This window comes from Dreissena polymorpha, chromosome 9 (genome assembly GCF_020536995.1).
Source record: "Dreissena polymorpha isolate Duluth1 chromosome 9, UMN_Dpol_1.0, whole genome shotgun sequence".
Taxonomy (NCBI): domain Eukaryota; kingdom Metazoa; phylum Mollusca; class Bivalvia; order Myida; family Dreissenidae; genus Dreissena; species Dreissena polymorpha.
This window is the reverse complement of record NC_068363.1, coordinates 38,184,752-38,212,727: the sequence shown is the minus strand read 5'-3', so window position 1 is coordinate 38,212,727 and position 27,976 is coordinate 38,184,752. Positions and strand designations below refer to the sequence as shown.

The 27,976-nt window shown below is 35.1% G+C and overlaps 1 protein-coding gene across 2 annotated transcripts; it reads left to right on the top strand.

The window, feature by feature from the left end:
* Positions 1 to 13: 13 nt before the first annotated feature.
* Positions 14 to 27,478, top strand: LOC127845091 (AFG3-like protein 2). 2 transcript variants are annotated; one of them, XM_052375780.1, is made up of 18 exons: positions 14 to 94; positions 2,101 to 2,266; positions 3,488 to 3,545; positions 4,457 to 4,547; positions 5,652 to 5,714; positions 6,723 to 6,862; positions 8,710 to 8,773; positions 9,943 to 10,037; positions 11,970 to 12,210; positions 12,798 to 12,948; positions 16,473 to 16,602; positions 17,311 to 17,408; positions 17,991 to 18,101; positions 19,001 to 19,116; positions 22,417 to 22,497; positions 25,746 to 25,865; positions 26,254 to 26,551; positions 27,030 to 27,478. In XM_052375780.1, exons 2-18 carry the CDS (start codon positions 2,173 to 2,175, stop codon positions 27,113 to 27,115), a joined length of 2,037 nt encoding a protein of 678 aa, XP_052231740.1. In that variant the 5' UTR covers positions 14 to 94; positions 2,101 to 2,172; the 3' UTR covers positions 27,116 to 27,478. The 2 variants fall into 2 exon arrangements, with proteins under 2 accessions (XP_052231740.1, XP_052231739.1); XM_052375779.1 differs by lacking the exon at positions 14 to 94 and adding an exon at positions 135 to 339.
* Positions 27,479 to 27,976: the final 498 nt, after the last annotated feature.

Here is a 27,976-nt window from a genome sequence, read left to right as displayed (position 1 = left end):
ACCCTTTTCTATACGGTGGCGTTTCTTTGATGTTGTTTCGTATTTTATTCCTTTTTTAAAAGCCTATCAAAAATCGTAATATAGACTCTATATAGTTTGAATATAGTAAAATTAATACTTTAAATATTTTTATGATACGAATTGTGTAATTCTTTTTATATATTTGTGGTTGGTTGTTTAGTCGAATATACCACCATGAAATCATGCAAAGCTGATAACTAGTTGCATAATAGTGATCGGAGATCAGAGAAAAACATGTCTTTTCAACATTTATATGCCCCGATACATGTCACAAAGCTAATTAAATCGCATCAGATTCGAAATATTATTCTTCGGCAGGTATAAGCGATATGTATATGTCTTATATTGTACATTTTTCAGCAATTATGTATAAGTTTGAAGGACAAATGTAACTGTAAGCTACCTCTTTATGTATGATGTCGTTCGGTAACATCACGAGAATAGGCAGATGTTCCGTTAATATTTCGAATTGCTGTCTGAATAGATTGTTGCAGCAGTGTCTTACTGACAGTTGTTCAAATTCGAGGAAAATGATCTTTTATATCCAAAAATATCATGAACCAGTGTTGGTGATGGCAGATACTGTGTTTGGTTATGATCGTATTGCATTCAATCAAAATTTAAATTTGCTCGTCCAATGAAAGCTCTGTCCCATAATGCACTGTACTCTTTACACGTCTGAAAAATGGTGTAGGCATATGGTAGTGTTGATGACATTCTTAAAACATATTTATCGTCATTAACGTTTAGATGAATTTTTTGGTAAGTGATGTTGTAATTATATAGGATTATCGCAAAAATGTGAATATAAGGAAAGCCGTATGTATACAGTTATCAATACGATTCGGTTTATTGGTTGAATTGGCAAATCACCGATGTCACTGATATCCACTGCGATCACAACGAATCACCATAAAATTGTTGGGAATTACAGCGAAGATTATCTTGCACTTGCGCGACAGCGAAGTGACAAATCACGTGAAATCTGTCAAAACATAAAACTGTCCACTGTGACTCTGTGAATAAGGCAAAAATCACGGGTCACGTAGTGTACTACAGGGATGTAATTTATCTGCAGATTTCCCTGCGTTTTTTTCTGAGGTTTAACTCCTTAGCAAATTATGGTTAGGGTGATACAACATATTTTTTGGCAAAATTTCATAACAAGCCTGAAACATAACAATTTAAAAACCTTTTTTCTTAATGAGAGGTTACAATAATCATTGAGTCATGGCTGGCTATACTCTCAAAATAAATCAACATATTTTACCTGATGGCATGTTTAGCAGTTTTGACACATTTTCTGTTTTTATCTTTTGGAGATATTGGCTAAGCCACTTAATCACAGAATATTATCAAGTTAGAAAAAGAAAGGTTTAAGAAAAATACTGTTGAAATTGTTTTGTGTCAAGTTCTTTTTTGCAAACCTTACCACATTACATGTATTTTGTTAGTGCTTCAATCAATTTAGCTTAAAATGACCTTTAAAAAAAGATATGATTATGGGGGTCCCAATGTGGTTTATGTGCCATTTACATATAGTTAAAGTTGAGGCTTTAATTTAAAATTAGAAGATTTTAAAAATAAATATCATTGTATTTGTGAAGTCCTTTATTTGGCAATTGATGTGTGTATTTGTATGTCTGTTTTTAGAAGGGTTGTCTCACTGTTATGCATATTTCCTTGTTCACAATCTGTTGGCAAAATTTTCTTGCTAATTAGTAATAGTAGTAAGTTTATTGCTAATTATGTCCATGGAATAACTTTTTGAGGGTTGTCACTCTGTTATGCATTTTTGATTGTCCACAATCTGTTGACAGACTTTCCTTGCTTATTATGTCCATTGAGAAGCTTTTATAATTATAAAAATGGCTTAAAAAATTAATACCGAGTGTTTATTAAAATTAGGCTTAAGTGTTAAGCGGCAAATAAGCAATTAATTTAAAGATACATTTGATTGTTTTATTTGTTTTACTGTAATATTTATCACAGAATATAAATACATTTACTATGAAAATGCAGTTTTGTTAGTTTCATTATTAATGTCTCATATATTCTTTATTCATCTTCTTATTAAAGCTTAAAAAAGACTTTCACCATGTTGGGATTCCACCAGGATGCAGATATCATTCAACTATTTTGCGCCAACTCATGTCCATTCAGAGACAGTCTCCAAAAGTACTCAAGAGATGCTTTCACAGAACCTGTTTGAAGTATAATCAAAACAATAGAAATCCAAGAACTGGTATGTTTTCTGGATATTTATGTCTACAGTTCAGAAAATATTTATAGTAAAATTTTTATCCTGAATAAAACCAGAATTTATAGACAAAAACATGGTATGAAAATCGTGTTAATTTACTTGGCTGTTTGATATTGAACAATGACGCATCCCCATTATTTGAGAATCATTTTTATGCCCCCGAAAGGGTGGCATATAGCATTTGAACTGTCTGTCCTTCCGTCCGAAAACTTTAACATTGGCCATAATTTTGCAATATTGAAGATAGCAATTTGATATTTGGCATGCATGTGTATCTCATGAAGCTGCACAGTATGAGTGGTGAATGGTCAAGGTCATCCTTCAAAGTCAAAAGTAAAAGAATACAATCATAGGGAAGTAATAAGCTTTAAAAGAAAGATAATTTCTAAACCTGACAAATGATATATTGAAATTTCATTTCAAAGGGGCGCAATAGGGGGCATTGTGTTTCTGACAAACACATCTCTTGTTTAACACTTATTTGATGATAAATGATTTGGATATAATTCCACTGGTATTGTTTGCATATCATTATAACAAAACATTGATTTTGTACGTAATCAACCATAACACCAAAGTTTATTGATGTTCATATCCACGTTTTCCTGTATTTGTAGTTCAGTTCAAAAGTAACATCTGATCAGACCTTGTTTTATTTTTTAATCCTGCATGTAAAATTACATGTTTTTATCACATGCTATACCCTGTTTCCCATGTTATACAACCATTACATATTTGTTTGTATTACACATGTGTAATACAACATTTTTAAGCGTTTTCAATAGCTTAGTTTTCGTTTATTGACCAATCGCATTTTGTTATTTTGCTGAAATGACGTTGCAACGTCAAATGACGTCACGAAATGTAAATAACATTAGGGATTTATCATTATGTTTGCGTAAATATTTATTTAATTTGCTAATTTAAAAGCATGTGATAAAAAAGATCTGACACTTGTTGTCATATCACACCATATTTTATTAAACTCGTCCAGAAAATTCGTTAGTAAGCTCGCCAAAGTCTCGCTTACTAACAAAATTCCTGAACTCGTTTAATAAAATATGGTATGATTTGACAACTCGTGTCAGATCCTATATATAGAGTATATACATTATATTTAGAAGGAAAGTCACCAGTAAAATATCATAATTTGCTTTTGGGTTGCTTTAGTAAATAATTGAAAAATGGTTAAAATAATTTCAGGGGGACCTCCTTTCGACAGAACACTCATCCTCCTAGGGCTTACTATGCTGATTTACAAGTGAGTTCACGGACGGCATAAATCCCAGTGATCGGGGGGTTAATGTCGAAGTCGGCTGAAGATGCATACGTTATCGAAGCAGATTATGAACTGCACCTTTAACCTTTTAAGTTCATTTGAGCCTCAATATGCAGTCGGTATAGGCTTATCAGGGAAGGCCCTATCCGCTTTAAACAAGATTTCTGCATACAAGAGAAAAACACAATAAAAGCGGAAAGCATTATCCTTGATTAGCCTGCATATGCTTATTCAAAATGACACTTTAAGCACATGAATTAAACCTCTTTCCCCAGAGCAAGGTTGATTTGTTTTATCAGGTCATACCCTGACTTGCCTATATTTTAAAACCAAACAAGACATTAACATTCACCTATTTGCTTTTTAGTGAGACAAAATAACTTGATAAAGGAAACAATTCATATAAGTTCAATCGATGTCGTTGAAATGTATGACGTCAAGTATTGCTGTGTTTGTCTAAGTTCACAACCTCATTAACACTTAAGATTCAAGAATATTTTGTAAAATGTTTCGTAAAATAAAGTACCGGTAAACCCATACAAAATCTGTGTTCCTTATACATGTAGCAATAGTGAAAATTTTAATGCTAGATGTGGTACAGTAAAATAGATATAATGAGACACAAAATGTTTGTTTTTATTTTTGTGTCACAATTTATTCCGTGTGAATTCCCTGCGATGTTATCTGAACATTTACAAGCAAATACGCGATTGGCTTTGGACAGCGTCCAAAGCACGACGTTCTCATGTGCTGCCTGAAGCCAATCTCCTGTTCGCTCGTAAATGTTCGCATTTTGTCGCAGGAAATTCACATGGAAGATATTGTCACAAATTCATTTATTGTAATTTTTCTGAAAAACTCTAGTAAACTTGTTTTTTATTTTTTATTTACAGCGTTCTTGTAGATTTTGTGGTGCCATTGTTTTCAAAGTACAGTGAAATATCTTTCCAACAGTTCATCGATAACTATCTTAAAAAAGGAAAGGTATGTCATGATTGTTTATTATTTGTGTGTGATGTTTGCAAAGAAGAAATAAAATTATGGTGACATATCTGTAGTTACATGATGTTATAATTATTATCATATTGCACTTTAGAAATGCAACTGCATGTTTATGTATTGTGAGTATCACAGTCAATGTTATTGTTAAAATTAATGTTTTTTACATGAACTATTCATGAATGTAATGTTTACTGTAGACATAATCCTTGTCATGACCATACGCTTTCCTATGATTAATTACATGTATAACTGGCATAATTTGAGGGTTTTTACTTTTCAAGAAGGTTTTCAGTGAAGCTAGTCAAGATTAATGTTTGGCAGATGAGCGGTGTTAAACTGGTGGTTTCCAGTTGATAACTTAAGTATGTAATTGGGGATCAAAATAAAACATAAGGTAAATCAAGCTTGCATAGAGACCTAGACACCTAGCTTTAGTTTTGTGCGTGTAGGGTCAAAGTCACTGATGAAACATATGTAAAACACTTTCCTCACAATACCTAACTTCGGGTGGGGACATTGTAACTCCCAGTCCGTTCAGGTTTTATGCTGTTTGCTGCTCATCAGTATCTAAGGGTTGGATATGAAGCCTTTAAAACTTTATTTTAATAAGAAAGGTCTTTAATTAAATTTAACTTTCTAAGGGACTACAAATGCGTTCAAATACGTATCTAAGTGGTAAAGGGTTAAAGGTAGCATTCATACAGTCCTAGATTGGGATTGTGCAATTATTGACATAAAAATCGAAAAAGATTTAAAAGCTGTTTTTCTGTCATTGCCATGTCTATAGATGGCTTTTTCTATTCAGAGGCTGTGCTCTGTGAAAAAGGGGTTTGATGCATGTGCCTAGTGTCAGGCTAATCAGGGACGACACTTTCCCCCATTATGATATTTTTTGTTTCAACAAAGTTTCTTGTTAGCAAAAACAAGTTTAGGCGGAAAGTGTCGTCCCTGATTAGCCTGTGTGGACTGAACAGGCTAATCTGGGATGACACTTTATGCTCATGCATAAAATCCCCTTCACACAGAGCACAGCTCGTATAGTTGTAATATTATTTTTGTTCACATTCAACTTTTATGTATCAACAGGTCCAAGGAATCACTGTTATTCCAGCGGGCCCAAAAAAAGATTACTGGAATGTTTTCTTTAAGGTAAACTTAGTTTAAAGTAAGCAGATACTATGTTCTGGTCAATTTCACAATAAGGCCAAATGGTATCTTAAAGAACCTTAAAAAGCTCATATAGTCTAAAGAAATCTCTTGTAGTATTCACATTAAGCTCATGAAGTCTGAAGTAAGCTCATATAGTATTCACATTAAGCTCATGAAGTCTAAAGTAAGCTCATATAGTATTCACATTAAGCTCATGAAGTCTAAAGTAAGCTCATATAGTATTCACATTTAGCTCATGAAGTCTAAAGTAAGCTCATAAAGTATTCACATAAAGCTCATGAAGACTAAAGTGAGCTCATATCATATTCACAGCTCATGAAGTCTAAAGTAAGGTCTTATTATTTTAGGAGTAAGCACATGAAATCTTAAGTAAGCTCATATAGTATTCACATAAAGCTCAATTAGTCTAAAGTAAGATTTTGAAGTATTCACATTAAGCTTATTTATATTTAAAGTACATGTACGCTGTTTAAGAAATCACAGTATGCTCATGTAAGCCGAAGTTAGCTTTTCAAGAATTCACAATAACGTTAAGTAAATATTGTGATCATGTAAACTCAACTTTAATATATGCCCGATATAATAATGCCTAACATCTATGGAATCGTTAATTTATCTATGAAGATGATGAATCTTACTTATTTAATGATGAAGTCACTGTATGGTCTTATTAAAGTATTAAATTTTTAGTGATTTTAAATGAGCATTCTTGGGTCCTAATTAAGTATTATGATGATTATGATTGTTTTTAGTGCTGCCTCTACTGGATACTCAGCAACTTGAGATTAGAGATTTCTGTACTGCACTTAAGTGTACTGTAGTCTAATTGTAAGCTCGCCTTAAGAGTAAGCCAATGTAGTCTTTAAACAAAGCAGTTGCAAGCCCATGCATACAGTCCTTAGTCAAAAAGCAGAATTCTCCAGAGAGCAGCTCAAATGCATTAACACTGGCATGACTTGGTTTATTTTGTTTATGTTGTTATTTTAGATGGATGAACAAGACCAGTTCCAGTCCAGCTCAGAGTTTTTCGTCGTTGAAAATTTGAGCAACTTTGAGAAAAAAATAACACAGGCACAACTAGAAATGAATGTAACCCCAGACCGCCATGTGGCAATCATGTATGAAAGGTAAAATATCAAGCCACATTGTCTGAGGAAACCCACAGGGACCTTTAAAAAAAATTGTCTACATACTATATATGTATACTATTTAGAGTATGCAGACTATTTTTCTTACAGGTCTCTGTGAGGAAACCGGTTGGTATTATTGTTGAAAGCAGAATATTGACATTAAATGAATAATAAAAGACCTAATTTGCAAAAACTATAGATTAAATAAACAAAAGATTAGGAAAGTGAAAGTGAAATTCTCAATTGTTTTAGAAAGTGTTGTTGTTGTTTGCTATAATTGGATTAAGAGTAATATTTCGCTACAGGTTTTTATACATCTACATGAACTATTCACAAATGTTTGATAAATGTTTCTGTAGCCATTTTTGAAGACCAGTTGAAGAAACTCCTGAACAAAAATATTTTAAAATTTAATTGCTTGGGTGATGTGACATGTGTCACATGTGCAATCCTGACATTACATTAATAAATGATGACCTCACACCTAACATTACATTAATAATTGATGACTTAACATTACATTAATAAATGATGATTTCCCCCCCCCCCAACATTACATTAATAAATGATGAACTACATTTGCATTAATAAATGATGACCTAACATTGCATTAATAAATGCTGCCCTAACATTGCATTAATAAATGATGACCTAACATTACATTCATAAATGATGACCTAACATTACATAAATAAATGATGACCTTACATTGCATTAATAAATGATGACCTAACATTACATTCATAAATGATGACCAAACATTACATTCATAAATGATGACCTAACATTACATTAATAAATGATGACCAACCATTACATTCATAAATGATGACCTAACATTACATTCATAAATGATGACCTTACATTACATTCATTCATGTTGACCTAACATTACATTCATAAATGATGACCTAACATTACATTCATAAATGATGACCTAACATTTCATTCATAAATGATGACCTAGTATAACATTCCAAAATGATGACCTAACATTACATTCCAAAATGTATTATGATGACCTAACATTACATTTATATATGATGACCTACATTACATTTATAAATGATGACCTAACATTACATTCGTAGATGATGACCTAGCATTACATTCATAAATGATGACCTTGCATTACATTTGTAAATAATGACCTAACATTACATTTATAAATTATGACATTACATTAATGAATGATTACCTAAAATTACATTAATAAATGATGACCTAATATTACATTAATAAATGATGCCCTAACATTACATTAATAAATGATGACCTAACATTTCATTAATAAATGGTGACCTAACATTACATGAATAAATGATGACCTAACATTACATGATTAAATGATGACCGAAAATTACATTAATAAATGATGACATAACTTAACATTCATAAATGATGACCTAACATTACATTCATAAATGAGGACATAACATTAAATTGATAAATGATGACCGTACATTACATTTATAAATGATGACCTAACATTACATTCTTAAATGATGACCCAAAGTTACATTAATAAATTATTACCTAACATTACATTAATAGATGATGAACTTACATTACAGTTATAACTGATGACCAAACATTACATTAATAAATTATGACCAAACATTACATTTATAGACGATGAACTTACATTACATTAATAGACGATGACCTAACATTACATTCATAAATGATGACCTTACATTACATTAATGAATGATTACCTACATGTATTTGATTCTATTCACATAAGTTGTCTCTTTTACAGCATTGCATAATCGCATCTAATTTTGTATTTTTGTTTACAGAAAATATATCTAAATTCTCTTTGTATTTGTCTATAATTGCAGCAATCGAACAGGTGCATTTACATATTTTCTGATGTTCATGCTTTTCGGATTGATGCTATTGGGAGTAAGTACTTTTATTTTGTCTATTTTACATGCTAAATATGCTAATGGGAAACTTTTTGAATTCTGTGAGCAGTTTGACAGTCACGTTTTATTCGAATGATTTCTTACCCATAACTAAGTCAAGTCTGAAAAAACTTCACAGGAATATTTAATGGAAGGTTCTCTATGAAAATGGTTCAAATCATTTGAGTTTAACCCATTGCATGCTGGGAAATTTGTCGTCTGCTAAAATGTTGTCTGCTGAATTTCTAAAATTAGCATTGTCTTCGATTTTTTTTCAAAGAATACTATAAGAATAGCAAACAGTTTGGATCCTGATGAGATGCGTCTCATCTGGATCCAAACTGTTTGCAAAGGCCTTTAAAATTTGGTTCCAGCACTGAAAGAGTTAAGATGCTATGTATCCATGAATCAAGATGGAAGGTCAAGAGACCAAAAAAAATTATTTAAAAATGAAAAAAAAAAGTGGGCACAGATCACTTGTTTACATGTGCTACAACTACCCAAACCATGTGCTTAAAAATATCCGAAAATGAATTAACTAGCTCTTTGTCCTTCAATACCATTTTTGTCGCCGTGGCGACGTGGATATGATATGGTGTACTAGCAAGCGGGGGTGTCATTGGTTCGATCCCCACTGTGGGAGCATTCTGTGGTGTGGATCTCTCTCAAAGACAAAACAGACTTGAGAGCATTTTAAATAAGCCTGAGGCTTTCGATGCAATAGAGCTGAAATAAATAGGTTTATACTTATACCATTTTGTTTTCCAAGCAAGCAATATTGTGAATATACCACAGATTTATTAAAACTTGATACAAGGGAGAGAAATAATGTAAATATATTTTCTATTTTAGCTCGGCTGCCTGGACTTGATTTTAATTTATCAAGTTGATAGAAGCTTTTTTTTGAGTCCTGTTTATATAGGCATGCTTTTGCAAGGATTTAGTAACTATTACACCCTTTTATTTGATGTATTATATGAGTGTATTATAAGTGCTCAAAGTGTACTCCCAAGATTAGGCTGTGCAGTATATCAGGCATATCACGGAGAAAACTTTCTCTAGGCAGAAAGTGTCGTCCCAGTCTGCACAGGCTAATCTGGGCTGACACTATGCATGATTATGCATGTTTCCAGAACGAGGCTCATATTATTTTCATCTTGTCTGTAGGTCCGCAGTTTTTCCAGGTTCTCACGCAACATCGACAGCATGGTTGACAAACAGCCTGCAAAGATGGTTACTGAAGACACTGGAGTGAAGTTCAAGTAAGTGAGGACACTGGAGTAAAGTTCAAGTAAGTGAGGACACTGGAGTGAAGTTCAAGTAAGTGAGGACACTGGAGTGAAGTTCAAGTAAGTGAGCACACTGGAGTGAAGTTCAAGTTAGTGAGGACACTGGAGTGAAGTTCAAGTAAGTGAGCACACTGGAGTGAAGTTCAAGTAAGTGAGAACACTGGAGTGAAGTTCAAGTAAGTGAGGACACTGGAGTGAAGTTCAAGTAAGTGAGGACACTGGAGAGAAGTTCAAGTAAGTGATAACACTGGAGTGAAGTTCAAGTAAGTGAGCACACTGGAGTGAAGTTCAAGTAAGTGAGGACACTGGAGTGAAGTTCAAGTAAGTGAGGACACTGGAGTGAAGTTCAAGTAAGTGAGGACACTGGAGTGAAGTTCAAGTAAGTGAGGACACTGCAGTGAAGTTTAAGTAAGTGAAGACACTGGAGTGAAGTTCAAGTAAGTGAGGACACTGGAGTGAAGATCAAGTAAGTGAGAACACTGGAGTGAAGTTCAAGTAAGTGAGCACACTGGAGTGAAGTTCAAGTAAGTGACGACACTGGAGGGAAGTTCAAGTAAGTGAGGACACTGGATTGCAGATCAAGTAAGTGAGGACACTGGAGTGAAGATCAAGTAAGTGAGGACGCTGGAGTGAAGTTCAAGTAAGTGAGGACACTGGATTGAAGTTCAAGTAAGTGAGCACACTGGAGTGAAGATCAAGTAAGTGAGGACACTGCAGTGAAGTTCAAGTAAGTGAGGACACTGGAGTGAAGTTCAAGTAAGTGAGGACACCGGAGTGAAGTTCAAGTAAGTAAGAATACTTGATTGAAATAATAACTAAGGACACTGCAGTTAAGTTCAAGTAAGTGAAGACACTGTATTTAAATTAAATTCAGTGAGGAGACTGGAGTCTGGTTCAAGTAAGTAAGAACAATGGATTGGAATTTAATAAAGTGAAAACACTAGGGTGATATTCTAGTTAGTGCGTGCACTCGAGCTAAAATCAAGTTAGAGACTACACAAGAATTAAGTCCAAAAAGAGTGAAAAAACTCCTGTTAAGTTCAAGTAAGATTTTAAGGATAATAAAATTTGTTGAGAAATTAAGCTGACAATAATTATCATGGATATGCAAGGGCATTTTTAAATACATGCACAGTAACGGAATTCTTATTTACTGCCTTTAAGAATTGTAATGTAGACTTTCTATATACGCTGATGTGGCTATCTTGTATAGAGAACACACTGTGTATGTATTTTGGATGTAAGATGTCATCAAATTAAGAACAGGTTTTTTATGAGGTGAGCATACACACTTATACACTGACATAATTACGGAGTCATGTTAATGGCACTGATTATGGCTATTAATACAACATAATATACGTATAATGAGAGGTTATTTAAAAGTGTGATGTACATTCAAGTGATTTATATTTGACTTTAAGATTGCCGACTTTCTGATAGGTTCATCCAGTTTGTAATCTGTGTGACTGTGTATTTGTTCATTAATTTTGTTATTTTTGTTACACATTACTGTTTACTCTTTCCCACTCAGAGGCAAAGTGAAAATGGCTTTTGCAACAAGCATAAAACCAGAATAGCCTGGGCGTAACTTGAAGTCTGTTCAGGTTTTATGCTGTTTGCTGCTCATCAGTATCTTAAGGTTGGAAATGAAGCCTTTATAACTAGATTCTTGTAAAAAAGATTTTTAATTTAATTAGATTTTCTAAGGGACTTCAAACGCATCAAATTGTGTTTATAAGGGGTAAAGCATAAACTGATCTTTATAGTATTCATACAAGCAATGTTAATATCCAGATTGCGTGATTTAATGTGACATTCATTAAAGATGGTTTTGTCTGCAGAGATGTTGCGGGTTGTGAAGTGATTCAATGGGACATTCATTATAGACGGTTTTGTCTGCAGAGATGTTGCGGGTTGTGAAGAAGCCAAGATTGAGATCATGGAGTTTGTGAACTTTCTGAAGAACCCTCAGCAGTATGTTGAACTTGGTGCCAAAATCCCTAAAGGGGCCTTATTGAACGGCCCTCCTGGCACTGGGAAAACACTTCTGGCCAAAGCAACCGCAGGAGAGGCGGGTGTACCTTTCATAGCAGCCTCAGGGTCTGAGTTCCTGGAGATTTTTGTGGGAGTGGGACCTGATAGGGTAGGTATATGAACTAACAGTCTATTTAGATTTAAAATCGATTTTTGCGGCTGTGTGTAAAGTTATGCTATATTAAGCATGTTCTCGACACACACTAAACACAGTTCTGCGCTGATCGTATTCAAAGGCAGGATATTTTGTTTATTTCTACTAAGCCTTTAAATAATAACAACCATCAAAGGCTATAGGAGATAAGTGGACGTTAACACGTTACGGACAGACTGGCTTACGGAGTGAGGGACAGAAAAAGTGCATTCTCATTATGCCCCCCAATCGCATTAATGGAATTTCATCAAACTTGGACAAAAATTATAAGGTCATTGGGAAGATGTTCAGAAGGCATTAGTTTGTCCTGCCTTCTGAAATCAAGGTCGAAATATTAGCAGTGCTGAGCAGTCAAACTATTGGGTAGTTGCATGAGTTGCTCTTTATAAAACACATGTCATGTACTTTAATAAATGTAAGCTCGTTATTTCCTACACAGCAGTGATACCCGTCATATGCTGGCACATTTATTTAATATTTTTCTTTACAAAGTGCTTATCTGAAATAAATGACTGGAAATAAATGACAACATGTCACTGCAGGTGAGAAAGATGTTCAAGACAGCTCGAGAGAACGCGCCGTGCATAGTGTTCATTGACGAGATCGACGCCATAGGCACCAAGCGTGCGGGCAGCAACTCCATCGATGACGAGAGGAGCAACACTCTCAATCAGCTGCTGGTAGAGATGGATGGTAAGGCAACACATGTGGGCATTCGGGACTCGGGGCTTAAAACGTGTGTGTAAAGTGTCCTCCCAGATTAGCCTGCGCAGTCCAACGAGGCGCATCTGGAATGGATTTTTGCTAAGTAGAGATTTTAAATGAAAAATACAATATAAGTGTAAAGTGTTGTCCCGGATAAGCCTGTGTGGACTGCACAGGCCAATCTGGTACAAGGCTTTACACTCATGCATTAAGCCCAGTTTTTCCAGAACAAGGCTCACTTGATCACTTGAAAGCCAGTTTTATCCGCTTTATTAGCCCAAATGCTGACAGCATATTTAGCAATCAAGAGAATTATTTGATGATTTTTTTAAAGGAGCCTCTTCTGGGAAAAGTGTGCTTAAAGCAAGTGCCTAAAGGTACATGCAGTCGGCACAGGCTAATCACGGACAAAACTTTCTGCTTAAATTGATTTTTTGTATGAAGGAAGACATTAATAAATAAAACTCCATTATAGACTAAAAGGTTCATCTTTGATTAGCCTGTGCAGATCCCAGAATGAGATTCATATTGAGAAGTTAGTGATGAATACAGATGAAGTCATTATATATATATTTAATAGCAAGTCTTATCAAAACCTCCACGAGTTGTGCAGGTTTTCATGCCCAGCAAATGACGTTATCTGTATTTGGCATTTACCTGGTATTTTTATCCCTCGCCATAGGCGGAGGGATATTGTTTTGGCGTTGTCGGTCCGTCCTTCCGTCCGTCTTTCCGTCCTTCCTTCCGTCCGTCCATCCGTCCGTCCGACACTTTTGTGTCCGGAGCCATATCTTGGAAGTGCTTTGACAGATTTCAATGAAACTTGGTATGAGTATATATATTGATAAGAGGATGATGCACGCCGAATGGCATTGTACACCATCTGTTAATAACAGAGTTATGGCCCTTTTGTATCTTGAAAAAATGCTTTTTTGTGTCCGGAGAAATATCTTGGAAGTGCTGTGGCGGATTTCATTGAAACTTGGTATGAGTATATATATGGATAAGAGGATGATGCACGCCAAATGTCATTGTACACCATTGGATGATAAAGGAGTTATGGCCCTTTGTATCTTGAAAAAATGCTTTTTTGAGTGTCAAATATAACACTTTTGTGTCCAGAAGCATATTGGCGGGGGATATCAATTCAACGAATTTGCTTGTTCTCCCAGAGATGGTCTTATGCACAAACAATAAATTCTACTACTGAATCCAGGGCTTTCTTTGGACTTCTTTAAACTCACAGTTTGTCCTCTGCATTTGTTAGTTTTGCTTTAACGTGTCTGGACATTTGGTGAGCGTAATATGTATGTGACATGTACATTACAAATGTCACAGGATTATATCACATCTTTTTGGTGTAAGTCAGGTTTTCCACTCCTTATAATTACATTTAGCTTTTTGGGGACTAATGTTGAAAAATGTGAAATATTATTATGATCAGGGCTAGCACGTTTTAGAATTACATTCATCCAAGTGTTGGATATTGGACATCTTAAGCATTTTACACTTCTGATACTACAATTTTGCGATATTATTAAAAAAAACTGGGAATCAATTGCTATCAAACTTCTGTCAGTGCAAGCCCTGACTGAATAAGTGAAATATTGGCTTCAATCTGTAGTAAATGCAGGGCTTTATTTTCTTGATTTGGGGAAAGAGCCTGGCCTTCCATTTTGAGGAAAAGATCATCAACAAAACTGAAAAAGGGGAAGAAATTTCCCAAAGTAAGCTTGAATTTTGTGGAAAATATTGTCATTTTAAAGAAATTCTTTAAGGGGAAAGGGCCTTTTTCTTAAAGGAATGGGCCTATATAATTAATGCCCTTGCTAAAGATGGCCCTGACATGGTAAAGGTTTATAGAGAATAATGCTTAAGGTATTGGTATCAAATCAAAACTTCCAGAGGAGATGTACATCTGTTTGCAATTTTATGTATTAAGAAAAGTCATGTGTTTTCACGTTGTAATACAATGGTGTGGGGATTTTTTTTCAGGTAAATATGATGTTATTAAAAACAATTATACCTCTGCAAACGGATTTTGGGGGGGGGGGGTTGGTCTGTCTTGCTGCACATGTGTACTTTTTTTGTTATGAAATAGTCTCTCAGTTTGAAGTGTATTGACATGAAACTTTACAGATATGTTGTTTACACTGTATAGAAGTGCAAGTCTTAATTTTTGTTTATGTTGTGTAATTTGTTGCAGACTTTTTTTCCCTCGAAAGTAGGCAGATGTTTTCATATGTACATCATGTTGTGGTGAACTAGGTTATCTGTTTTTGCTAGAACGTGAAAATTTATAGATTTGATGTTGTTGCTCAGTTAAAGAGCATATGTTATTTTTTCTGTTTGTCGCGATATTAGCATGTGTTTTTCTTTCAAATTTGGCCCAGTCCCAGTGGAAAAAAGTATATATTTTTCCCCAATGAAACCTAAAAATTTCCGATTAAAAGTTCCCAAAAAAGTTTTTTTTTAAATAAGCCTTAACATGTCAATTGCCAAATACAGCTCTTAAGCAGCCTTAGAAAATATAATATTGAAATCACTTTAAATAAATTTTAAAGTATTTTTAAGCATTACATAACAACATTAATTTCCCAATTTTAGTAAAAACGCCATATTTCCCAAACCAAAATGACCCGGCCCCATTCCCAAAATGGTAAAAACACAACTGGATATTCTTGTTAGAGAAATGTGCCCTTCAACTTTTTCAGTTTTTGGATAGTGACATCACTGCATGTGTGTACTTTGTTTCAAGAACTCCAAGGCTCTAGTGTATCAAATTGAAACTTTATAGATGTGTTGTATATAGTATTCTAATGTGCAAGACGTTATTTGCATGTAGGTCAAATTATGGGCCATGTTCTGTGAAAACTGGGTTAAATGAATGTGCATAAAGTGTCGTCCCAGATTAGCCTGTGCAGTCCGCACAGGCTAATCAGGGACAACACTTTCCACCTCAATTGGATTTTTGCTAAGAAAAGACTTCATTTTAACGAAAAATGTCATAAAAGCGGAAAGTGTCGTCCCTGATTAGCCTGTGCAAATTGCACAGGCTAATCTGGGATGACACTTTACGCACATGCATTATGCCAAGTTTTCTCAGAACACAACTCATATTATTTGAAGTGTTATATGTTGTACAACTTAGGTACATTAAGGATACTTACATCATTATACGTACATTTGTACTACTTTGTGTCCTGAAAATCTTTGTCATTTTTCTGTTATTTAAAAAAATGTTCTTTGCAGAGTCATATGCTCTTTAAATTAGGCAAATTTTTGGATACTCATATTGTGGTACATGTGTACTTTGTGTCGCAATTTAGTCTCTAGTAAGTTTTATTAGTATCACATGAAACTTTATTGATATGTTGTTTATACTTCATATTATGGAGAACTGCATGACTATATTTTTGCACAGTTATTTGCCCTTTAACTTTGGTTAAAATGCCATCTCAGCACTATTTGTCTTGGCAATTTCTAGTACATGTACATATTTTTCTCTCCAGGTTTTGAAAGTGAGCGTGGTGTGATTGTTATGGCCGCCACAAATCGTCTGAACATCCTTGATAAAGCTTTGCTGCGACCTGGAAGATTTGATCGACAAATATATGTCGGTTCACCCGATATAAAAGGAAGGTAATTCATGTACCCCCGGTATATGCAAACAACTCATTACCTGGATTTTAACCATGTTTTCCAAAGGAAAAAACTGGTTATTAGATTGGCGAATGTCGGTGGGCGGCGGGCTGGAGAAACAAGCTTGTCCGAGCCATAACTTTGTCGTTCATTGTGTGATTGTAAAATCATTTGGTACATTTGTTCACCATCATTGGACGGTGTGTCGCGCGAAAGAATTACGTCGATATCTCCAAGGTCAAGGTCACACTTTGAGTTCAAATGTAAAAATTGCCATAAATGAGCTTGTCTGGGCCATAACTATGTCGTTCATTGTGAGATTTTGGATCATCTGGCACATTTGTTTACCATCATTGGACGGTGTGTCGCGCAAAAGAATAACGTCGATATCTTCAAGGTAAAGGTCACCACGACTAAAAATAGATTGATTTTGAAACAAGGGGGGTTACATTGCACATTTTGAATTGTCTCCCTTTATCAGACTTTTTTTTTTTTTGAAAACCTGGTATTGTGACAATTTTGTCCCTTGTTTGTATATTATTTTTATTTTTCTATATATTGTAGTATCTGTTTTGTTAAGAAATTCAGATGAATACAAATTGTTTGAGGGCTATTCACATTTTTGAATTTTGATATGTACATGTAGACTTATTTATATAATAAAGTTGCTTGAAAAGCAGTTTCAATACGTCAAGCCATTGTTTTCAGAACCTCAATTTTCAAAGTCCACCTTAAGAAACTAAAGACAGCTTTAGACAAAGATGAAATTGCCAAGAAAATGGCCACACTCACACCTGGATTTTCAGGTAATAAATGTGAATAATATGCCATAGTTTTAACACAAAATAGCGGTCTACTTTGAAGGATCCAATTATGGTGTGGATTTAAATGACATGCTATGAATATATCATATTCTTCTTCGTGTGAGCAAATTTGTTAAACATAATTGGTCAATAATAAAAGGAGGCAATATATAAAAAAATTGTTGTAAATAAATCTTATCAGTAATGGTATGCAAGAAAAGCCTTTATTTAATACACACTCTGATTTTCTCACAAATTAACATATTGATTTAATACTTAGGGGAATGCTTTAAGACTGCAATATTGCAAGTTGTGAAATTTAAGCCCCATAAACACCATTTGAAATCAATGAATATTGGGATATTGTCATGGGAAATTCACATCGAATATATTGTCCCAAATTTCGTTAAATCTATGTTACCAGACCACATCTAGCATTGAAATTTTGGCTATTGCTATAAGGAACACTGAATTTTTATGGGTTAACTTTATTTTAAGAAATATTTAACAAAATATTCCTTGATTTTACATGTTTATGGGGCTTTAAGTGCGTATCATATACCTTATTACTTATTTGTGTTTAAGGTGCTGAAATCATGAATGTTTGTAATGAAGCGGCCCTGATTGCTGTTCGACACAGCAAAACAATGGTAGAGATGGAACACTTTGATCAGGCCATTGAACGAGTTGTAGCAGGTATGCTTGATTATTGATACATGTATTATAAATAAGTCTTCTTATGGGAAAGCGGGGCTTAATGCCTGTGCGTAAAGTCTTGTCCCAAGTTAGTCTGTGCAGACTTTTTCTACTAAAGTCTTTGAAAGAGCATTTTTGTTTAAAAAAAATCTTATTTAAATGAAAAATTTCATGAAAGTGGAAAGTGACGTTACTGATTATCCTGTGCAAACTGCACAGGCTTATTTTTGTGGTCAATTTTTGTACATTAATATTTTTTGATATCATGTATTTCATAAATAAGTGTAACAATATGGGTGTGTGTTTCTATTATATGAACCCATATCATAATTGTGCCAGCGTTATTTAGATACATGCTTAAAAATTGGTAATGCAGTAAAGAAATTTTCAATTGTAATTGCATGAATGTGATTGTTTGTAAATATATATTGATGTAACCATTTACGAATAGTGTTTTATTTTTTACCAGAGAGTCTCTTAAATTATAATAATTAAACATGTAGGGAAATAAATCTCCACAATTCGTGTTCATTTGTGACTTAAGAAAATTATTTACATGTCTTTATATAATCTAAGAGCCACATGTAATTTAGTCATGTGACATTATTGTGCCTAACCTGACATATTGGTACTTATTATCCCCCGCCAACGGCGGAGGTATATTGTTTTTGCGTTGTCCATCCATTGAAACTTGGTATGAGTATATATATGGATAAGAGGATGATGCACGCCAAATGGCATTGTACACCATCTGTTAATAACGGAGTTATGGCCCTTTGTATCTTAAAAAAAAATGCTTTTTTAGTGTCAAATATAACGCTTTTGTGTCCAGAAGCATATTGGCGGGGGATATCAATTCAACGAATTTGCTTGTTTATTTTTATCTTTCTATTTTGTAGGCATGGAAAAGAGGACTCGTGTGTTAATCCCATCTGAGAAACGAAAGATTGCGTTTCATGAGGCGGGGAAAACTGTGACTGCATGGTTCTCGGAACATGCCTCGCCAATTCTGAAGGTACCCTTGCAGACACAAACTCATGACTTTCTACTTGAGCAGCACTCTGGGTAAATGGGTCATAATGCATGTGTGAAAAGTGGATTCACAAGGCAATATTAAAGACTTTTCAAACTAAGTTAAGTGTTTCCAAAAATTATTTTTATCAAGAATTTTATAAGATCTTTGTTGGTGAGTCGATATGATATCTTAGGGTGCAGAATCAACGGGGTTTTCAGGGGTTTACACACAGGTTTGACAGAATGTAATCACTCCGTTAAAAACTTTTTTTTTGCAAATATCTCAAGTTATTAAAATACATTTGCAAAAGTCTTTAGTGCATAAAAGACAAGTTTTTCTCTCAGTTTGTGTGGATATCTTAAGGTATAAGAATAAATCCTTGAATACATCTGAAATCGGTTACAAAATTTCATGTTGCTTTAAGCATAACTGTGTAGTACAAATAGAATTTTGAACAAGAACACAGGCTGATTAAATAAAGAAATTCTGATGAATTTCACATTGCCAAAAGCAGCATAAAAATATGTCTTTTATGCACTAGTTTAAATTCTTAAGAAAAATCGTTTTAAAAAGTTATTTGAAATAAAGCACCACTTACCCTCGTGTTAACATCCATTAAAGTTAAAAGGGGGAACCCCACAAAGTCACGTGATCCTGCACCCTGTATCTGCCATGAGATCAGAGGGGCCTGGGTTTGATTCCTCACTCTCGTGACTGTCTCAATATTATCTAGGCTTTTTTATTGCAGTAGAGTTTAATAAATGGGTTAAAACTCAACAGTACTTCTCAGCTGTCTAATTTGATAAACACACAATACAATCTCGTTTACATTAAATGGTATGATATCAAGTTAAATGAAGGCCAGCATTAGCATGACATGACCTTATAAATTAAAAGTTCCCAAATGGTTGCATTTATATTTATTTATACCCACACAAACAAAGAATTGCACTCAGCGACTACAGTGCTACTTTAAGGTGAATGCCACACTTTGACATTCTTGTTCAAAATGCAGTGCTTTCTGGGGTATAAGGTTTTATGCGCTTGTTGCATATGTGAAAGCCGTACATTTATTAATTACCTTCAGCAATAGCTCTGTTTTTAGCTCATCTATTTTTATGCCCCCCTTCGAAGAAGAGGGGGTATATTGTTTTGCACATGTCGGTCGGTCTGTCGGTCCGTGGGTCGGTCGGTCTGTCCACCAGATGGTTTCCGGATGATAACTCAAGAATGCTTAGGCCTAGGATCATGAAACTTCATAGGTACATTGATCATGACTGGCAGATGACCCCTATTGATTTTCAGGTCACTAGGTCAAAGGTCAAGGTCAAAGTGACTCGAAACAGTAAAATGGTTTCCTGATGATAACTTAAGAATAATTAGGCCTAGGATCATGAAACTTCATAGCTACATTGATCGTTACTGGCAGATGACCCCTATTTATTTTCAGGTCACTAGGTCAAAGGTCAAGGTCACAATGACAAAAAAACGTATTCACACAATGGCTGCCACTACAACTGACAGCCCATATGGGGGGCATGCATGTTTTACAAACAGCCCTTGTTTGAAAAAAAATTATGAGCTATTGTCATCACGTTGGCGTCGGCGTCCGGTTAATTTTTGTGTTTAGGTCCACTTTTCTCATAAAGTATCAAAGCTTTTGCATTCAAACTTGGTACACTTACTTACTATCATGAGGGGACTGGGCAGGCAAAGTTAGATAACTCTGGTGTGCATTTTGACAGAATTATGTGCCCTTTTTATACTTTGAAAATGTGGTTAAGTTTTGTGTTTAGGTCCATTTTATTCCTAAAGTGTCAAAGCTATTGCTTTCATACTTGTGACACTTACTAACTATCATAAGGGGACTGTGCAGGCAAAGTTATGTAACTCAGACTGGCATTTTGACAGAATTATGGCCCTTTATACTTAGAAAATTGAAAATTTCGTTAAGCTTTGAGTTTTGGTCCATTTTACTCCTAAAGTATCATAGCTATTGCTTTGAGACTTGTAACACAATCAAACTATCATAAGGGGACTGTACAGGACAAGTTGCTTAACTCTGGTTCTCATTTTGACGGAATTATGGCCCTTTTTTGACTTATTAACTTTGAATATATGGTCAAATTTTGTGTTAACATCCACTTTACTTCTTAAGTATCAAGGCTATTGCTTTTAAACTTCAAAAACTTTCATACTATCATGAGGGTACTGTACCTGGCAAGTTGAATTTTACCTTGACCTGTGAATGACCTTGACTCTCAAGGTCAAATAATTAAATTTTGCTAAAATTGCCATTTGTTATTTATGATCAGATTTGATTGATACTTTGACAAAACAACTCTTACCTGACATACTACAATAGACTCCACCCAGAATCCCCCCCCCCCCCAAGAAAAGTAATTTTTATTTTTCATTTATTTTTGAAAGATCATTTTATAAATGACCACACCCTTACACTATACCCCCCCACCCCCACTCCCAATTTTTGTGTGTGTTTAAACATGGTTAAAAAACAAAAATATTTATTTTCATGCCCCCGAAGGAGGGCATATAGTGATCGGACTGTCCGTCTGTCTGTCCGTCACACTTTGTGTTTAGGTTTCGAAAAATGCTCATAACTTCTATGTCCCTTGAGATATAACCTTCATATTTGGTATGCATGTGTATATGGGCAAGACCTTTCCATAAGCCCAAAAATTTTGACCCCTGTGACCTTGACCTTGAACTTAGGGTCCGCGTTTAGGTTTCGAAATCTGCGTTTAGGTTTCGAAAAATGCTCATTACTTCTATGTCCCTTGATATATAACCTTCATATTTGGTATGCATGTGTATATGGACAAGGCCTTTCCATACGCCTAAAAAATTTGGACCCCTGTGACCTTGACCTTGAACTTAGGGTCCGCGTTTAGGTTTCGAAATCTGCGTTTAGGTTTCGAAAAATGCTCATATTTTCTATCAAAGCGTTTATAGGGGGCATATGTCATCTAATGGTGACAGCTCTTTTTATTATTTTATTTTTGAAAGACCGTCCAACTATCCCACCCAAGAATCCCCCCCCCCATTTTTTTTTGCATTTGTAATTCTTATTTTTGGAAGATAATGTAATAAATGACCACCCCCCACCCCCAAACTATACACCCCTCTCCACCCCACCCCTCCATCTTTTTTGATTGAAGTATTGAGATAGGTCCCTTTACTTTTTAAAAGAAAAATAGACGAGCGGTCTGCACCCGCAAGGCGGTGCTCTTGTTATAAAATTGCATTGTTTCTTCATGTTCTTTCAAATGATCATTTCAGATCTCTCTGATTCCCCGTGGTGACAAGCTGAGCTTTTCAATGTCCCTGCCCAAGGAGAAATATTTACAGACCCAGGAACAGGTAATATGTTAACTCTTTCCCTATCTGAAGCAGAGTGAAAATGATAACGTGCAAACAGCATAAAAACAGAACAGCCTGTGAGAAACTTGCAGTCTGTTCAGGTTTTATGCTGTTTGCTGCCCATCCAATCTAAGGGTTGGAAATGAAGCCTTAAAAGCTTGAATCTAGTAAGAAAGGTCTTAAATTAAATATAACTTTCTAAGGGACTACAAATGCATGAACATACATATCTAAGTGGTGAATGGTTATATACATATCTAAGTGGTGAAGGGTTAAATACGTATCTAAGTGGTGAAGAGTTAAATACGTATCTAAGTGGTAAAGGGTTAAATACGTATCTAAGTGGTAAAAGGTTAAATACGTATCTAAGTGGTAAAGGGTTAAATAGGTATCTAAGTGGTAAAAAGGGTTAAATATGTATCTAAGTGGTAAAGGGTTAAATAGGTATCTAAGTGATAAAGGGTTAAATTCAATCCTGCATCTGTGTTGATATCGGCTTGATACGAAGATGCCTGATATAATTGTTTATTTCAGGAAAGTATTGTGTTTATATACGTCAATGTGATGTCAAATCCCATATTTATTGGAATCATTTGAGCCGTGCTCTGTGAAAAGGGGTTTAATGCATGTGCGTACAGTGTCGTCCCATATAAGCCTGGGCAGACTGCACAGGCTAATCTGGGATGGCACTTTACGCACATGCATTAAACCCCCTTTTCACAGAGCACGGCTCATTTATATAGCATTATCATTTTCTGTGAAAATTAATCAGATTCAGCAAAATAAACAATATGCTACCAATATGTAATATATTTTGGACACAAAATGCAACAAAAGCATCAAAAAAAGATTTTTTTAAATATAACTCGCAAGTGCTAACGTTAACATGATTGACGTGCCAAAGGTATAACAACATATTCATTCCAGCTGAAAATGCAGTGCCATAGCCATTTTATTTTATTATTAACCCCTGCCGAAGGCTGAGGGATATACAATCGGAGTCGTCCATCAGTCTGTCTGTTAGTACGTCGGTTCGTCCGTCTGTAAAAAAAAAATGTGCGGGGAATATCAATTCAATAAATTTTCTTGTTTGTTTTTAAATGGCAGCACTAAAGTGAGATAAGCAGAAAAACAGGTTTTATTCAAAGCCTCACCTGATATAATTACAAAACGGTATTTGAGTAGCCTGATATACTCTACCTGATATATTACAAAACGGTAGTTGAGTAGCCTGATATTCTCTTTATGATATATTACAAAAGGGTAGTTGAGAAGCATGATAATCTTTATATGACAAAAGGGTAGTTGAGTAGCCTGATAATCTCTATTTGATTTATTACAAAAGGTTAGTTGAGTAGCCTGATATTCTTTATATGACAAAAGGGTAGTTGAGTAGCCTGACATTCTCTATTTTACAAAAGGGCAGTTGAGTAGCCTGATATTCTCTATATAACAAAAGGGTAGTTGAGTAGCCAGATATTCTCTATATGATATATTACAAAAGGGTAGTTGAGAAGCCTGATATTCTTTATATGACAAAAGGGTAGTTGAGGAGCCTGACATTCTCTATTTTACAAAAGGGTAGTTGAGAAGCCTGATATTCTTTATATGACAAAAGGGTAGTTGAGTAGCCTGATATTCTCTATTTGATTTATTACAAAAGGGTAGTTGAGTAGCCTGATATTCTTTATATGACAAAAGGGTAGTTGAGTAGCCTGACATTCTCTATTTTACAAGAGGGTAGTTGAGTAGCCTGATATTCTCTATATTACAAAAGGGTAGTTGAGTAGCCTGATATTCTCTATATTGCAAAGGGGTAGTTGAGTAGACTGATATACTCTATATTTCAAAAAGGTAGTTGAGTAGCCTGATATTCTCTATATTACAAAAGGGTAGTTGAGTAGCCTGATATTCTCTATATTACAAAAGGGTAGTTAAGTAGCCTGATATTCTCTATATTACAAAGGGGTAGTTGAGTAGCCTGATATTGTCTATATAACAAAAGGGTAGTTGAGTAGCCTGATATTCTCTACCTGATATATTACAAAATGGTAGTTGAGTAGCCTGATATTCTCTATTTGATTTATTACAAAAGGGTAGTTGAGTAGCCTGATATTCTTTATATGACAAAAGGGTAGTTGAGTAGCCTGACATTCTCTATTTTACAAAAGGGTAGTTGAGTAGCCTGATATTCTCTATATTACAAAAGGGTAGTTGAGTAGCCTGATATTCTCTATATTACAAAATGGTAGTTGAGTAGCCTGATATTCTCTATATGATTATTCACTTCATACCAAAAAGGTAATTGAGTAGCCTGATATTCTCTATATGCTTATTCACTTCATACCAACATGGTAGTTGAGTAGCCTGATATTCTCTATATGATTATTCACTTCATACCAAAATGGTAGTTGAGTAGACTGATTTCTCTATATGATTATTCACTTCATACCAAAACGGTAGTTGAGTAGCCTGATATTCTCTTCCTGATACATTACAAATGGTAGTTGAGTAGCCTGATATTCTCTTTATGATTATTCACTTCATACCAAAACGGTAGTTGAGTTGCCTGATATTCTCTTCCTGATACATTACAAATGGTAGTTGAGTAGCCTGATATTCTCTATCTGACATATTACAAATGGTTGTTGAGTAGCCCGATATTCTCTACCTGATATATTACAAATGGTAGTTGAGTAGCCTGATATTCTCTTTATGATTATTCACTTCATTCTCTTTATGAATAAGGCTTTTCAATTAATTACTGCTTTTACCTATGTAGAGACAAATGACCAAATGCGAGAAATGGGTAATGTTTAATAAATAAGGATTCTTATCTGTAGGGGGATTCTGTATGTCTTGCGATTAATGTCAAACCCGGCCTGGTTCCCACGTATTTTGGACTCATGATTTTAGTTTTGTGTATCGTAATATAAATGTTCTAAAATAAGCACAAGACTGCAATCTTTTCATTGGTTAATATTTTAACTGGGTTGTTCAGATTCCTTTATGAGCCTTGTTCTTGGCAAACTGGACTAAATGCATGTGCTTAAATTGTCGTCCCAGATTAGCCTGTGCAGTCCACACAGGCTAATCCTGGACAAAATTTCCTGTCTGAACTGGATTTAATGTAAGAAGAGACTTGCTGCAAACAAAACAAAACATAAGAGCGGCAAGTGTCGTCCTTGATTAGCCTGCACAGGCTAAATAGGGCCCACAATTTACGCACATGCATCTCCCCATTGCAGCTGATTGACATGATGTGCTGCAGTCTTGGTGGTGTGGTGGCCGAGGAGATGGAGTTTGGACACTTTTCATCAAGGGCTGAGAAGGAGCTCAAACGGGTCACAGAGCTGGCTTATGCACAGGTGAGGTACTGGTACACTGAGTTTGGACACTTTTCAACAAGGGCTGAGAAGGGGCTGAAATGGGTCACGGAGCTGGCTTATGCACAGGTGAAGTACTGGTACACTGAGTTTGGACACTTTTCAAGGAGGGCTGAGAAGGAGCTCAAACAAGTCACGGAGCTGGCTTATGCACAGGTGAAGTACTGGTACATTTGGACAAGGAATAATATTATTCGGTAAGGACATGGATATGCTGACTAGTTAGGAATGATTGAAATGTGGATCTTGTATACTGGGTAGATACTTTTTCTTTGTTCGAGGTCTGTTTAGAATACCCCTGTAGTCAAAACCTGTTCTTCATAATGAACTGGCTCCTCTTGGCTTTTACCCATTGTTCTTGTGTTGCTAGGTTACCCAGTACGGCATGAGTCCATTGGTTGGACACCTGTCGTTCCAAGACCAAGAGTCAGTCGTGAAACCCTATAGCCAGGACTTTGCCGAACTTATTGACTCAGAAGTCAAGAAAATCATTGACTTTGCATATAGTAAAACGAAAGAGTTGCTGAACAAGCATAAAACTGATGTGGAGAAAGTGGCCAACACGCTGCTAGAAAAGGAGAAGCTCGACAAAGTTGGGCTGGAAGAGTTATTAGGTCCCAGACCTTTTGAAGAGCTCACAAAGTACGAAGACATTGTGGAGGGAACAGGTGGGTGTTTTATCTTGAAATGTCGGCTATGGATAAGGAAATACAAGATTGTCAATTTAAAGGTTTAATGTGGTTTTTGTTTAGTGTATATATTGCTTTTATCTACCTCTTGCAGAATTAGAATGGATGGCCCAGCAGAATATTGTCTCTACATGTACTTTAATAAAATTTATTGCAGTTTTGAAAAAATAAATAAAGAAAGAACATTGGGTTATCACCCTTTTTTTTATATAAATGGAACGTTAATACAGTCTTAAATTGACAAATAAAGAATTTATGAGAAGTCATTAAGACGGGATTATGTGAACATACGGCTATCCTTGCATGGATTCTCGATCTGAATATTGTGAGTTCCAAACAGAAACAAACAACTGATTCTGCATAGAAAACTGACACAGAGTCAGATCTTCCCAGAGATTTTGACGCCATCGAAGATAAAATAAAAGCATACACTTGATAAACTAATTGTACATTTCAGGTTCCCAAGAAGAAAACACACAGCTGCCTAGTAGTCTAGGAGGCTGGAACAAAACCGTTGGGGCATCTGCCGATAACCATTCGTGAACATCGCGAGTGTTACACACGAGTGAATTTAAAGGAGGCCCTAATCAAGCAACTGTATTATCATTCTGTTGGGTCCATCGAAGTATATTCTTGGGGCGGTTGTGGAAAGAGAATAGATATTAAATCGCTTGCATTGTTATAGATAAGGCTAATGATAAAGACAAATTGAAGTATGCAAAAATGTGTAATGATAAAATTATTATTCTCTGAGAGGCCATCAATTCCTTATCTATAAGATTGTGTTGTTTACAGTCAAATTAATAAACTCTGTAAATCAATTTCATAATTGTATTACTGTTATACATGTTTTAGTTTGCCGTCCATGCATTTGAGTGGCAAGAAATAAATAAAGGTTTATGTGTTTCAACGTGTTTTAATCCAAAATAGGAAAAAGGAACCATAATTTAGATAGATATCAATAACGTGTTGTACATACCTGTTATTTTTGACAAAACGAGCATACGGACAAAATTTCTCCCGGTTATTTGCTCAACCGTCAAATTTGAGAGCGGACAATAGCTTGCTGTGATTTAACTACCTTGGAGATAAGCTTGATCCCTATTTTATTACCCAGGAGATAAGCTCCATCCCTATTTTACTACCTCGGAGATAAGCTCTATCACTATTTTACTACCCTGGAGATAAGCTCTATCACTATTTTACTACCCTGGAGATAAGCTCTATCACTATTTTACTACCTCGGAGATAAGCTCTATCACTATTTTACTACCCTGGAGATAAGCTCTATCACTATTTTACTACCCCGGAGATAAGCTCTATCACTATTTTACTACCCCTGAGATAAGCTCTATCACTATTTTACTGCCCTGGAGATAAGCTCTATCACTATTTTACTAACCT

Excerpts from the sequence above, each read along its gene's own strand:
- LOC127845091 (XM_052375779.1), top strand. The coding sequence starts at position 256 with ATGTCTTTTCAACATTTATATGCCCCGATACATGTCACAAAGCTAATT. Across the intron at positions 4,548-5,651 it reads ACTATCTTAAAAAAGGAAAG|GTCCAAGGAATCACTGTTAT; the intron begins GTATGTCATGAT and ends ATGTATCAACAG. Across the intron at positions 12,211-12,797 it reads TGGGAGTGGGACCTGATAGG|GTGAGAAAGATGTTCAAGAC; the intron begins GTAGGTATATGA and ends ATGTCACTGCAG.